Consider the following 14,535-nt stretch of genomic DNA (forward strand, 5'->3'; position numbering starts at 1 on the left):
TAGAAAGGACAACTTAGCTCAGTTCTGGACCATGTATTTACAGTGCTACTGACATGCTGAAGAGGCCAGTAAGTTAACTGCAATGAATTCACAGTTTGATTGAAATTAATAAAGAACCGTTGAGCAGAACAGTTTTATTCTTGCTTTTAGCATCTTATTTCTTCCTCCTCAAGCACGTCAGTCACACTAGGCTTCCTACCAACCAACCACATGAGGCCCATTAAAACGCTCAGCTTAGAATATGTATTAAGTACTGGAAACTCTACTTTAATTAGCAAGTTTAGCATTTAAGACTGTTCCATTAGCCAAGCATTACAGCCTTTAACACCAATTAACATAGATATTTTTGAGAGAGGGCAAGATTAGGTGAATGTTTGGCGTAGGGATTACAATTACCTGCCTAGTTTTCTGATAAGATAAGCAGCGCAAAAGTTCTTTTCCTTTTGTGGACAGCAATCTACCTCCTGTTCAAGTAACAGTCTCAGATCAATACAGTCAATTATGTTGTGCTAGTCAGAGAGTCCCAAAATGTACCAAGTTTGACATACAATAGTTTAATAATAATTTTTAAACAGATTTATTTAGTATGACAAATTTAGAAAATAATCCAAATATCAGGATTTAAGTTTAGCTTGCTCCCACATCTGAATGTCTGATGTAAAAAGATACCCTTTACTACTATAAGGTTTAGTCATTAACTTGGAAGACAGTATTTGTCTCTCCTTTGAGACTACAACATAACTAGCACTTCCAATTATTACAGTAAAGAGCTGCGTGAATGAAGAGCTGTGTAAATGAAAAACATAGTTAATGCCTTAGTCGCTGCGCAAATGTGACTTCAGTTCATGCCTAGTGCACATCTAATCTATCTGAGCTGCCTCACAGACAAAACCTTTCCATTTTAACTAATTAATGACGACGCGCTGCGAACATCTGGCGCTGTCCATCCAATAGCAGTAGAAACTTGTGCTGAGGATTCTCCCATCTGTACACAGTGGGGAAGAAGACAATAGAAGGCATTAGTAATCCATAGTACTGTACAACCACACTATTTAAAGGGACTGAATGCTAGCTGGACTGGAAGGAGAGGTGAAGAAAATGAACGTTCAGTGGCCCATTGAACACACCATTGTGGGAACTAATTTGGTTCAGTGTATTTAACCTACATAAGCTATATTCACAAGCGCTGTAGAAATGTATTCCTGCTGAAGATTTTCCTCATCTACTCATTTTTTAAACTACTGTAAAATTAAACAAATAAAATAAAAAAGAATGAGGAGACTGAACTATCTCCTCTCCCAAACCACATTCCCGGGGCCTGGGAATCAGCCTGTCCAACAGTCAGAACTCTTACGAGGTCTTCTGGCTACTTGAGACAAGTTTTGGGACTGAGATTGAACAGGGCTAATATTTGCAGAAGTGGCTCCTGATGTGGATTGCCTCAATTTTTGAGTGCATAACTTGAGACAGCTTAGATCCGATTTTCAAAAGGCAAAAAAAATAATTCACGACTTCAGCTACAGTCATTGGGAGCAGCAGATGCTTAGTAACTTTGATAAATCAGGCCCAAGGGGTCACAAATTGGAAACTTGAAGCAGCCAAAACTCAGATGACTGCTTTAGAAAATGTTGGCCTAGGTTTTTAAACAAATAATTGAGCTATTAAAGAAAGACTACTTTCTGTTTACATCTCAGTGTAAAGTCAGAGTAACAATACTAAACATTTTTGCATCTTACAGTTAAGGAATCATTAAGTCAAGCTTTTCAGCTGCATGAGGATAGAGGCATGTTAACACTGCACTAAATACTACCAGTCTCTTTTCAAAGACCTTACACCTATTAATTTTTTGCTCCCTTTACATGGTAAAAGGCTGATATTTGCTCACCTCTTTTTAAAACTATTCATATCTCGAGCGATCAGTGGATATTTCAACTGCACAAAGTGCAAGTGAACTTCACCTTGCCCTAGCTCAGTTGATTTGATAACCGGCGAGGTCTTCTCTGTCTCTAAGTTATAAATTATTTAAACTTATCTACAAGTTAGTAGGATTTAAGAACAACTGAAACACTAGAACTAGACAAAGGCTGTGTAATGGTTATCCACTGTGAGGTTTGTGACAGCTACAAAAATTGTGACGTGAGACCATCAGCTTTGCGGCCTGCTGTGTATATCACGCAAGTCCACAGCATATTCCTTACAGTTGGATTGAAACCTGAAAGTAAAATGAGGTCACTAGAAGAACCCAGGCCATGCTGGTGCTATCTGCCAACTTAGGATCCCCAAAAACATGTTTCAGCAAAAAAAAAAAGCTGCAAACAAAAAATGTCTTTCAAGCTCTGTTTAAAAGTCTCAGATTAAATCTGGACAAAAGCTGACTTACAGAGCTCTCCAATTTCCACCCTTTGCCAAAAATCAACTATTTGGAAAATGTTAAAGCAAACCATTTTGCACCAGAATAGCCTTATATGCTAAAGCTCGCATGCGCAAGGGCTGGGAGGATCGGCTTCCTCTTGGCCAGGCCCATTGAAAGGTCACTTCTGCAATTGTTCTGTTGAAGACAGCAATAATGTTATCAAGACAGAGCAAGCAGCAGATGGCTGATGTGCGGTCACATTTCATAGTGTCATTTCCAATCACATAACAGGGTGTCAAGGGAGTTACATGGCATAGTCCAGTGTGCATTCAGTCAGAGCAAGTTAAAGTCAGCGCTTATGTTTCAGAGATGAGATTTAAGTTTCATTAGCCCAAGAAAAAACTGAAGTTTCATTTAACCGCCAGTGCCTGAACACTGTTACTCATAACACCAGTACCAATTCAAAGTAGAGTGAACAGTATTTCAGAATAGTGAGGCAGGAAAGATTTTAATGAAGATCTAATAAGACCATAAGCCACAAATAACGCATTTTGTGAAATATTTTTTCTGTGGGCTAATTAAAAACAAAAAAGGTACACTATCTGAGTGTAAAACAGTTCCCAGTGCACCTACCTAACCACTGCACAAAAGACTTCACCATTGACATGATACTCTTGATATCCCAGACGTAGGAGTACATGTCATAAAGGATCGTCCTGTTGGCACAGTTGGAGAGGCGAGTGAACATTCCCATGACCAATCCACACATCTCTTCAAACTTGGCTGCTCGGGAGCGCCATTCTTCAATCTATTGAAGGAGACAAAAGATCCACAAGATCAAAAATACTCTTCTAGAGACTAGACTTCTCTAAACAAAAAACTGCACTATGCTGTACTTCATTTTTTTTTTTTTTAAATTGTATAGCTTCTTTTATTACAGTTCTGACCGACAACCATTGTTCAATACCCTCTCACTATCGCTGCTACAGCAGGGAAGGCCAAATTGTGCTTCTCTGGTCAAATGCCAGCAATCTTTACATGCCCCTACAGCCCCTGCACAAAGCATGCCTTTGGGCTACATGATCTACTCAGCTAGAAAGTTTCGAGGGACACAATCTCCCTGTATTACAGGAAATGTGTAATGCAGCTCAGGATTAGGATTTAAGGAAAGAAAAATAAGACGTAGTCACACTCACTTTTTCAGAGTCCTTTCCTTTACAATTAACACTGACAACGCTGCTATTTGCTCTGAGCCACTGGAACTCTCTCAGCATCTGTGCACCTTTGGGCCCATGTTCATACGGAAGGTAGAACAAGTCAGCAAGTAACTGCAAATCCTCTAGAGTCACTGGTTCTACGGTGTAGAGAGGCTTCTCGTTTGGCCCAGGCACAAACTGTTCCTTATTCATTTGTTCATCAGTCTGCATAGGGGCAACGTCACTACCACAGTCTTCCTGCATAGACATCTCTGGGGACTTAGATTCAGCTATGCTCTCTTTATCAGTATCCATTGGTTTTAGCTCCTCAGACATTTTAGCTTCAGCAATATCTGTCAGTATTTGATTAACATTCTTGTCTGCATCCTCTAGTTTTTCCACCACCATGTCCATTGGCTCCTCATCAGACTGCTTCTTTTCTTCCTCCTTGACCAGTGCTGGTGGCTCACTGCTCAGTGCTGCCCCCTGACTCATGATGGGCTCTTGGTAAACAGTAGTAACCACAGTTGTTGCATTTAGAGATGATGGTGCAACCAGAGGCACCACATCAACTACGCTGGTTTTAGCACCACTGTGGGCCACTTGCCTACCTGAGAATAGAACAAACAAGTTGAAAGTCTGCAATCCCTACCAACACCAAATCAACCTTTCTAAATTCTGAATAATATCACAGAATATCAGGATTGGAAGGGACCTCAGGGGGTCATCTAGTCCAACCCCCTGCTCGAAGCAGGACCAACCCCAACTAAATCATCCCAGCCAGGGCTTTGTCAAGCCTGACCTTAAAAACCTCAAAAGAAGAAGATTCCACCACCTCCCTAGGTAACGCATTCCAATGCTTCACCACCCTCCTAGTGAAAAAGTTTTTCCTAATATCCAACCTAAAGCTCCCCCACTGAAACTTGAGACCATTACTCCTTGTTCTGCCATCTGCTACCACTGAGAACAGTCTAGAGCCACCCTCTTTGGAACCCCCTTTCAGGTAGTTGAAAGCAGCTATCAAACTTGACACAGTACTCCAGATGAGGCCTCACCAATGCCGAACAGAGGGGAACGATCAGGTCCCTCATATACATGATCAGTTGTCAAGGTAAAACCATCATTAGTGACTCCCTTACAGTGCTGCTAAGAATATACTTTGACAAATTTATAAAGCCTGTTCAAGAGCTCTACCATGACAGACATTTGAATTGGAGGATTTCCCCATCCATGTATGACTGGTGGCACAAATGGGACGGAAGCAGCTTTCTAAATAGACTAGTTAATATTTATGCACTGATAGCACCATTTGCAACTAAGGTGAGAATAAAAACGTTATCAATTAAAGCAACATTAGTTCTCTGTCCGTATGGCCCTGTAGAACTATATTGTGTGCCCTGCCATGAGGTTAGAGAACTCACTTGAAAGCAGCTGGGTAAGTGTGTACAAGCACCTTTATTCTAGTACTCTAGAGCCCAGGGTAATACAGTCCACCCACAACGGTCCCTCAGTTTCTTCAAATCCAGGCATATGCTTTAAAATCACTGACGAGAGGAGAGAGTGCCTTCACAGCAGGTAGCACTACTGAGCCTGAGGATTTAGGCAGAGTAGGTCTTTTGAGAGGATAGGGAGAAGAGGCAGCAACTGATAGACACCTTTGCCTCATCACCACTCCCTGCCAAAGCCATTTAGATTAAATCCTTAATAAGACTTGAACCACGGAGCTGTCCAAAGGGACAACTGAAGCGCTTTGTCCGTCACACGCTGGTGTATCATGAGATCCCCCTGATTCTCTCAGAAATGACATAACTATAATGCCAAGCTCTGGTCTGGCAGGAACAATGGGCCCCACAGAGCCATGGGCTCTACCTCAGAATTTGGCTCCTACTGCAGTGAGGACTCATCCGTATTGTGCTGAGGGGACACCATTGAGCATCAGAGGAATCAATCCAACAGCTTCCACAGGACATTGTTATTGGTTTTAAGTCATCTCACATCCCCTTCAAGGGAGACCCCATCTTTCTCAGACCCTCAGTATCTACGGAAGTGCACTGCATTGGGGCCAGTCAGATCGGATAGCATGACCTCTGTTGATCCTCTTTTCTACACAGAATGGCCTCTTGGAACTTCTGGCACCATAACAGATGCTTTCCTCAGCCGAGTCAGGACCATCTTTAATAGAACCTGGTTTAACAGTTCCTGCACAAAAAAGTTTGATAATACTTCCATTTCTGCTTAATGAATCATGGAAATATTTTTGCTTTTGTAAAACCATTTCCTTTAGCCCCAAACCTAAACCATTCTACCTGTCTGACAGCATTCCTACTGTGCCCAGAGGAAAACCAAGCGAATTCAACTCACTGCTGTATTGGTGAGGTACTCCAAACTCCTGCAGCCACTCTGTTAAGGCCAGCTTCAGAGCCATTTGAGGGCTATACAGGACATCAGTTTCAATATCTTCATCACTCCCTTCATTTTCCAATTTAATCTGGATTGATACAGTACTGTCTTCAGTGTCAGCTAAAGGAAAAAGTTGAGAAAACAGCACATAAAAATATCTGGAATCTTGCATACCAATTTTTTTTTTTTTTTTTAAAGCTCTCAATAAGAGTGCTAGACCTGGAAACCCAAGCTTTGCCAGACACAGCCTCATTTTGCAAAAACCAGAAGTGAACTGCTGCATCCAATATGTGTAAAATGGAGCAAATTGCAGCCTCCCTCAGCTTCAACATGGAAGTACAGCAACAAAGACTACAAATCCGATCCTTCTTGATCTGAGAGGAGGCCTCTTAGATCAAAAAGGAGCACAATATATATTCTGAGAGTTTGGCACCTGGAAGCAGGGATTAGAATAAGAGAATATGCTATGATTTGTCACTAAAACCACTTCTACAAGACCTATAATAAGTTGGTCCAGTTGTCTTTCCCTTGTCCCAACTCAATGGATAATCAACTGTTAAACCATACAAATCTACTTACTCATCACCACATCTTTCCTCACTCCATTCATGTTGGATTTGTACCAAGTCGCAAGTGTGTGAATAGCAACATAATTGGCTTCAAATTCACAGTTTGGATTGGTCAGGACTCCCTTCAGTCGAGGGATGAGCTCAGTCGACCGACCTTTATATGGCCCAAGAAACAGCCTCTTCTGATCATAATCATTAGCATGAATGTTATCCCAGATGACTGGAGCTCTCCTGATGATCTTAGAAACTTCTTCAATAGATTCTACTGGAATGTCTTTAGATACAACTTTAGGACCTAGAGGTACAATTGGATAATTAGAGGACTTTACGTATAGTTAAGAAGCACTCATACACAAAAACTACAAAGTAGTTTCACTGGTACAATAAAATCATTTACTAAAAGCCTGAGTTCATTTAAGACTACTAATCAACTCAAAGAGCATGATTCCTACCTGTCCACAACACCTCAATGCCAGGTAACAGCTTCTCTCCTACAGTCCGTAAGTAAGGGGATTGGGCAACGTTTGGATAGCAGAAAGTTCCACAATATTCTAGAGGGGGAAGAGGGGGAAAAAGAAAGGAAAAAAAAAAAAGACATCCTAGTAGTAATGACAGTCATTAGAAAGAAATGTACTGTGAAAACAGACATTACAGTCTTGGAATAATGGAGTTTTACTTGGCATTTTTACTAGCCCAATAGTACAGGTGGATATGGGATGACAGATTAATCTTCAAATTAGGCAGGACAGAGAATAGTCTGAGATGCAGCGGGTAAGGGAATACCTTTTATTGAGCCAACTTCTGTTGATGAGAGAGACAAACTTTCAAGCTATACAGAAGTTGGACCAATAAAAGGTGTTATCTCACCCACCTTTTCTCTCTCGTATCCTGGGACCAACATGGCTACACCACCACTGCATACAGTAATTTGATTGGTCATTCCCGTAAGACCCCTTAGGAAGCAATTCCTAACAGTAGTATTCACCTTCCTCTCCAACATATAAGGCAACATGAAAATAAGTACATGAATATCCAGTTAATGCACAAGATGGTATCTTGGCCACAAAAAGAGGAACACCGATCACCTCATCTCCTATGTGGCTACACACAGGGGGTACATGAATCAGAAGTCAAGTCCCTCCTGTGTCTAGTTGGGTAGGATTAGACAACTTGTAGAAACAAGAGAGACCAGGACTTCTGAATTATTGCCATCTCAGTATATTTTAGATTAGTCTCTGGATCAGTTCTAAGTGTCAAGCAATGAGGCTCTCAATTGCTCCCTTACAGGAATTATTCCACAGCCTAAAATTTAAGAAAGTTTTCCATCTTAAGCACAGAATGTGTTTATACTCCACAGTGCTCAAATCCCACTCGCCAAAATTTGAATGAGATATACTTAATGCCTCATTATGAAGAGAGAGCAATCTCTCCACAGTTAAAGACTGCAGACAGCTTCCATTATATAGCCCTATTTTTGCCCTCTTTTAATGCTGGCCTGGAAAGTGGTTTGGCCTGAAAATTCCCACATTCATTCCTAAGGCAAAGAAGGCTGTATACATCTGAATGTTTGTTAAACTGTTTTCAAAGTTACAGGTCATAAGAATTTCCCTATCTGCTACTCTGACTTATCTAATGTTGGTCTCCCTCTTGCTCAAAAACAGCTTATTGTCCCTTCAAGTTTTACACATAGGTACATTGATGGATGCCATATAAGGACAGTGTTGTAGCTGTGTTGATTCCACAAATTGGTCCAGTAAAAGATACTACCTCACTCACCTTGTCTCTCTAATCTAAGAAAACAGGTACACGCATAACCAATGCGGCTACAAAGTGAACACGTGTTTTGTCAAGCAAACATAGAATGAAGCAGGGCTCCACATTAACAGTATAGTCAAAAGGCAGCATGCTTCAGCTGATAGGGTGCCGGACTGGTAATCAGCAGAAATTTGTTAGTCTCTAAGGTGCCACAAGTACTCCTTTTCTTTTTAGGCTCGATTTAGTCACTTCACCTCTGTGGTTCAGTTTCACCTCCCCTTTTTACGTTGTCTAACTCTTCAAGGCAGAAACTTTTCTTACTATGTATTTGCACAGTGCCTCCCATTCCAGATTTAATCTGGAATCTAAGCGCTGCTGTAAAAAAACAAAACACACAACCACCAAAAACGCCAGCCCAACCATTGCCAGCCATGCATTGCATTGTCTGCTGATCCATACATCCCGTTTATACAAAATTTAAATGCTTCATTTATCTGTACAACAGAGAAAGATGTAAAGACCCTACGAAAGTCAAAAAAATAAACCAAATCAGCTAAGGTGTAGGTTAACTACATTGTCATTCAGTTATCAACCTTTACAAAAATTCAAGATCTTAAAATCAAGGACAGCCAAACCAAGATTTACACTATGATGGTGAAGATTATGGTAAAATATGTATGTGGCCTTCCAGCTGAGGCTAGTCAATGTGACTGTATATTTGTTTTTCAAAAGGGTTCTGCTGTGCTTGTATTTGAGATTCTAATTTTAAAAGCATTCACTTTTTGTCAGTGAAGGCTGTTGAGTTGTGAAGAAATATGCATCTTTCTATTTTACTTACCTGTAACTGGAGTTCTTCAAGGTGATCTCTGTACATTCATTTCATTGAATCACAGAATCATAGAATATCAGGGTTGGAAGGGACCTCAGGAGGTCATCTAGTTCAAACCCCTGCTCAAAGCAGGACCGATCCCCAATTAAATCATCCCAGCCAGGGCTCTGTCACGCGTGACCTTAAAAACTTCGAAGGAAGGAGATTCCACCACCTCCCTAGGTAACGCATTCCAGTGTTTCACCACCCTCCTAGTGAAAAAGTTTTTCCTAATATCCAACCTAAACTCCCCCACTGAAACTTGAGACCATTACTCCTTGTTTTGTCATCTGCTACCACTGAGAACAGTCTAGAGCCATCCTCTTTGGAACCCCCTTTCAGGTAGTTGAAAGCAGCTATCAAATCCCCCCTCATTCTTCTCTTCCGTAGACTAAACATCCCCAGTTCCCTCAGCCTCTCCTCATAACTCATGTGTTCCAGTCCCCTAATCATTTTTGTTGCCCTCCGCTGGACTCTTTCCAATATTTCCACATCCTTCTTGTAGTGTGGGGCCCAAAACTGGACACTACTCCAGATGAGGCCTCACCAGTGTTGAATAGAGGGGAACGATCACGTCCCTCGATCTGCTGGCAATGCCCCTACATATACATCCCAAAATGCCATTGGCCTTCTTGGCAACAAGGGCACACTGTTGACTCATAGCCAGCTTCTCGTCCACTGTAACCCCTAGGTCCTTTTCTGCAGAATTGGGATGTGCCAACAGCACTGCACGGAATAGCAGAGCCTTCTAGAGGCAGTGCCCACAGAGTGCTCTTGCATCCCCTACCCGGCCCTCACAACGCCAAATGTTTGGAGTCCGGTTCTATAAAACAAGGGGAAAGGGCATATTGACCACCTCAATTTCTCCCATCACACCCTCAGGTACCATGCTGAAATTAGGACTGAGGAAGAGGGACCACCAATTTCTTTGTCTTCAGTTCTAATATACTGGAAACCAAAAGTCTGTGCCAGGATATTAAGACTCGTACATTTCAAATCCAGAAGGGACCACCAAAAATGGTCCATTCCAATGAACCTGGGTCCAAGGCCCTAGATCATCTGCTACTGTAGCTGGAATAATCGAGGCAGTCAGTGGGCCATGTCCCTCTTTTATAGCTCTGCCTTATGAACATTAGGAGTTGTGAGGGAAGGGACAGAACCACAAGAGTGCTTCAACAGGCACTGCCATTAGAAAGTCTTATCAGTCCAAGCCACCCTGTCAATACATCCTAAAAGTGAAGATGCCACACGAAGAAAAATGTGTTTGTTCATTGAACAGTTTAAGATTGGTGATGTTTATTCATATTCTTGCTTTTACAAGCTTGGGGTTTTGTAAGTGATGCAATAGGTAGCTACAATGTTGGAACAAAATCCTTGTTTCAAAAACCAGCCAAGGTTGCTGTTTTGGGAATTTATTCTGAAATATTTAATATTACTCATCTCCTCTTGAAGTGCCCTGCAACACCACTGAAGGATGCTATATAAATAGAATTTTTAAAACTCCTTTAATAAAGTTTCAAAGACAATCAAAAAGAAATCCTACAAAAAGTGGAAACATGGACAAAATTGCTAAGGAGGAGTATAAAAGAACAGTGCAAGCATGTAGGGACTAGGAAACACTAGGCACAAAATGAGTCACACCAAGCAAGAAACATAAAAAGCAGTAAGAGAAGGTTCTTTAAATACATCAGAAGAAAGAAAAAGATGAAGGAAAGTGTACGTCCCTCTACTTAGAGACGAAGGAGAGCTAATAATTGATGTCATCAAGGCTGAGGTGTTTAATGCCTATTATGCTTCAGCCTTCACTAAACAGATAAGTATCTGGTCACAATTTAACACAATTAATATTAACAATGGGTAAGAACACAAACCCCAAATAGGGAAAGAACAGATTAAAGAAATTTAGATATGTTAGATATATTCAAGTCAGTAGGGCCTGATAAAATTACCCTTGGGATACTTAAGACCTGAAGCAATCTTGGCACCGTTAGCAATTATCTTTGAAAACTTATGGAGGATAAGTGAAGTCTCAGAAGACTGGAGAAGGGCAAACATTGTCCCCTTCTTCAGGACAGGTACTTTAGCCTAACTTAGATACCTGGAATGACACAAATAAATTATTAAACAATCAATTTGTAAGCACCTAGTGGATAAAAGGGTTATAAAGAATAACCAGCATGGATTTCTCAAAAACAAATCATGCCAAACCAACCTAATTTCCTTCTCGGACAGGGTTACTGCCCTAGTGGGTAGGGTGAAAACCAGTAGACATGATATATCTTGATTTTAGTAAGGCATTTGATACAGTCCTACGTAAACAACAGCCTCATAAACAAACTAGGGAAATGTGGACTAGATGAAATGACTATAAGGTGGGGGCACACCAACTTGAAAGACTATACTTGCGGTCAAACCGGGAGGGCATATCTAGTGGGTTCTTGCAGGGTCAGACCTGGATCCCGTATTATTCAATATTTCCATTAAATGACTTGAATAATGGGGTGCAGAATTATAAAATTTCCAGACGACACCAAAGGAGGAGTTGGAGGAGTTGCTAGCACTTTGGAGGATAGGATTAGAATTCAAAATGACCACAACAAATTAAAAATTGTTTTGAATTCAACAAGATGAAATTCAATAAAAACAAGTGCAAAGAGCTTCACTTAAGAAAATAAAATAAAATGCACAACTACAAAATGGAGGAATTACCAGCTAGGTGGCAGTACTGCTGAAACGGAACTGGGAGGAGGGGGGGGGTGTCTAGTGGATCACAAACTAAGTATAAGTCAACAATGTGATGCAGTGGCAAAAAAGGCTAATATTCTGAGGTGTATTAATAGGAGTGTGATATGGAAGACACGGGGAGTAGCTATCCCACCCTACTCAGCACTGGTGAGGTTTCAGCTGGAATACTGCTGGCCAAAATTGGACACAAACTTTAGGAAAGATGTGGACAAACTGGAGAGAGTTCAGAGGAGAGCAACAAAAACGATAAAGGGTTTAGAAAACCTGACCTATGAGCAAAGGTTAAAAAACTGGGCATGTTTAGTCTTGAGAAAAGAAAACTGAAGAGGGGGACCTGATAACAGTCTTCAACTATGTTAAGGGCTGTTACAAAGAGGATAGGGATCCATTCTTCTCCATGTCCACTGAAAGTAGGACAAGAAGTAAGGAGCTTAATCTGCAGCAAGGGAGATTCAGGCTAGATATTAGGAAAACTTTGTAACTAGAAGGGTAGTTAAGCTGTGGAACAGGCTTCTAAGGAAGGTTGTGGAAACCCCATCACTGGAGATTTTTATGAACAAATTGGACAAAGCTGTCATAGATGGTCTAGGTTTATTTGGTCCGGTGTCAACTAGAATTGATGACCTCTATAGGTGCCTTCCAGCCCTTCCTTTCTATGATAGTATGGAAAGCCCAATGGCAAACAGATAATTGGTTTAGTTTTACATACCCTGGGAGAATAACTGTAAAACAGAGCCACACCATTAAGTGAAAATTTTTTAGAAATATGAAATTTGATGGGGAGCCAGTAGAGGATGTTTAAAATGGATGTTGTGTTCAAACTAGTTATGTTTAAGAGTATATAGACTGCTGCCATAAATAAATGCTATATTCTGGATAAACTGCGAATAGTCAAGTCTAAACCTGAAAATGTTTAGTCTTTTAGTGTCAAATGGCTATTCTAGAGAAGGCAGTTTGCAGTTTAAGTACAGACAGGCAGCATAATCTAAAATATTTATATCTTATAAACACACACACATAGGGGAACTTCAACTACTGATGAAATGGGACAACGGGACAAAGTTTAGAGGAACAATTTCTCAACTTAGTCATTGCTTACTGGAACTGCTAATTCTAGATACACACAAGGAAAGGCTATTCTAGAATATCTAATTATATTACATCCTTCCTGTGCCACTGTTGGTGCACAAGGCAGACACTAGTCTCTTCCATTCCTCTCTGTCATTTGCTGCTGCTTCCATCTGCTCCATGGTGGAGAGGTCAGCTGCTCTGCCCTCCCTACTAAGGGTTTTTAAAGTTTCTCTTGGGCACTTATTTCCTCTCACCAGTAGGTTTCCACTTGAGGCACAGAGGAGCCAAGAGGCCAGTGAAGAAGCTTGGCAACATGTGACCTCCAGAAGAGGTAAGCAGAATGTCCGGGTTCCAGTAACACAGACACAGGTAACTAACCGCTTTCATGTTCTCTCCACAGGTATCGTTGCGGAGAGTGGACCAGATGATATGTCTGGGGCGAGAAAGCAGAAGGAGACTCCGCTGGTTGGAAGGCATGAGATGCGCTGTCCTGAGGTTGGGAGTTCCACGACCACCACTCCCAAGAGGAGAAGGCGGGTGGTGGTGGTCGGGGACTCTCTCCTCCGGGGGACTGAGTCATCTATCTGCCGCCCTGACCGGGAAAACCGAGAAGTCTGCTGCTTGCCGGGGGCTAAGATTCGCGATGTGACGGAGAGACTGCCGAGACTCATCAAGCCCTCGGATCGCTACCCCTTCCTGCTTCTCCACGTGGACACCAATGATACTGCCAAGAATGACCTTGAGCGGATCACTGCGGACTATGTGGCTCTAGGAAGAAGGATAAAGGAGTTGGAGGCGCAAGTGGTGTTCTCGTCCATCCTCCCCGTGGAAAGAAAAGGCCTGGGTAGGGACCGTCGAATCGTGGAAGTCAACGAATGGCTACGCAGGTGGTGTCGGAGAGAAGGCTTTGGATTCTTCGACCATGGGATGGTGTTCCAAGAAGGAGTGCTAGGCAGAGACGGGCTCCACTTAACGAAGAGAGGGAAGAGCATCTTCGCGAGCAGGCTGGCTAACCTAGTGAGGAGGGCTTTAAACTAGGTTCACCGGGGGAAGGAGACCAAAGCCCTGAGGTAAGTGGGAAAGCGGGATACCGGGAGGAAGCACAGGCAGGAATGTCTGTGAGGGGAGGGCTCCTGCCTCATACTGGGAATGAGGGGCGATCAACAGGTTATCTCAAGTGCTTATATACAAATGCACAAAGCCTTGGAAACAAGCAGGGAGAACTGGAGGTCCTGGTGATGTCAAGGAACTATGACGTGATTGGAATAACAGAGACTTGGTGGGATAACTCACATGACTGGAGTACTGTCATGGATGGTTATAAACTGTTCAGGAAGGACAGGCAGGGCAGAAAAGGTGGGGGAGTAGCACTGTATGTAAGGGAGCAGTATGACTGCTCAGAGCTCCGGTACGAAACTGCAGAAAAACCTGAGTGTCTCTGGATTAAGTTTAGAAGTGTGTGCAACAAGAGTGATGTAGTGGTGGGAGTCTGCTATAGACCACCGGACCAGGGGGATGAGGTAGATGAGCCTTTCTTCCGGCAGCTCACGGAAGCTACTGGATCGCATGCCCTGATTC

General features: G+C 42.1%; 1 protein-coding gene across 5 annotated transcripts in view; it reads right to left on the reverse strand.

The window, feature by feature from the left end:
• OGA (O-GlcNAcase) overlaps positions 1–14,535 on the reverse strand; it is a 43,825-nt gene that overhangs the window by 14,578 nt on the left and 14,712 nt on the right. For all 5 annotated transcript variants that reach the window (XM_075131114.1, XM_075131112.1, XM_048857253.2 and 2 more), the window contains 5 exons: positions 6,971–7,069; positions 6,529–6,813; positions 5,911–6,069; positions 3,550–4,160; positions 2,987–3,161 (listed from right to left, as the gene is read on the reverse strand). In XM_075131114.1, coding sequence (XP_074987215.1) covers positions 2,987–3,161; positions 3,550–4,160; positions 5,911–6,069; positions 6,529–6,813; positions 6,971–7,069 — 1,329 coding nt within the window. The remainder of the gene's footprint in view (positions 1–2,986; positions 3,162–3,549; positions 4,161–5,910; positions 6,070–6,528; positions 6,814–6,970; positions 7,070–14,535) is intronic.

Source organism: Caretta caretta, chromosome 7, assembly GCF_965140235.1.
Source record: "Caretta caretta isolate rCarCar2 chromosome 7, rCarCar1.hap1, whole genome shotgun sequence".
Classification (NCBI taxonomy): domain Eukaryota; kingdom Metazoa; phylum Chordata; order Testudines; family Cheloniidae; genus Caretta; species Caretta caretta.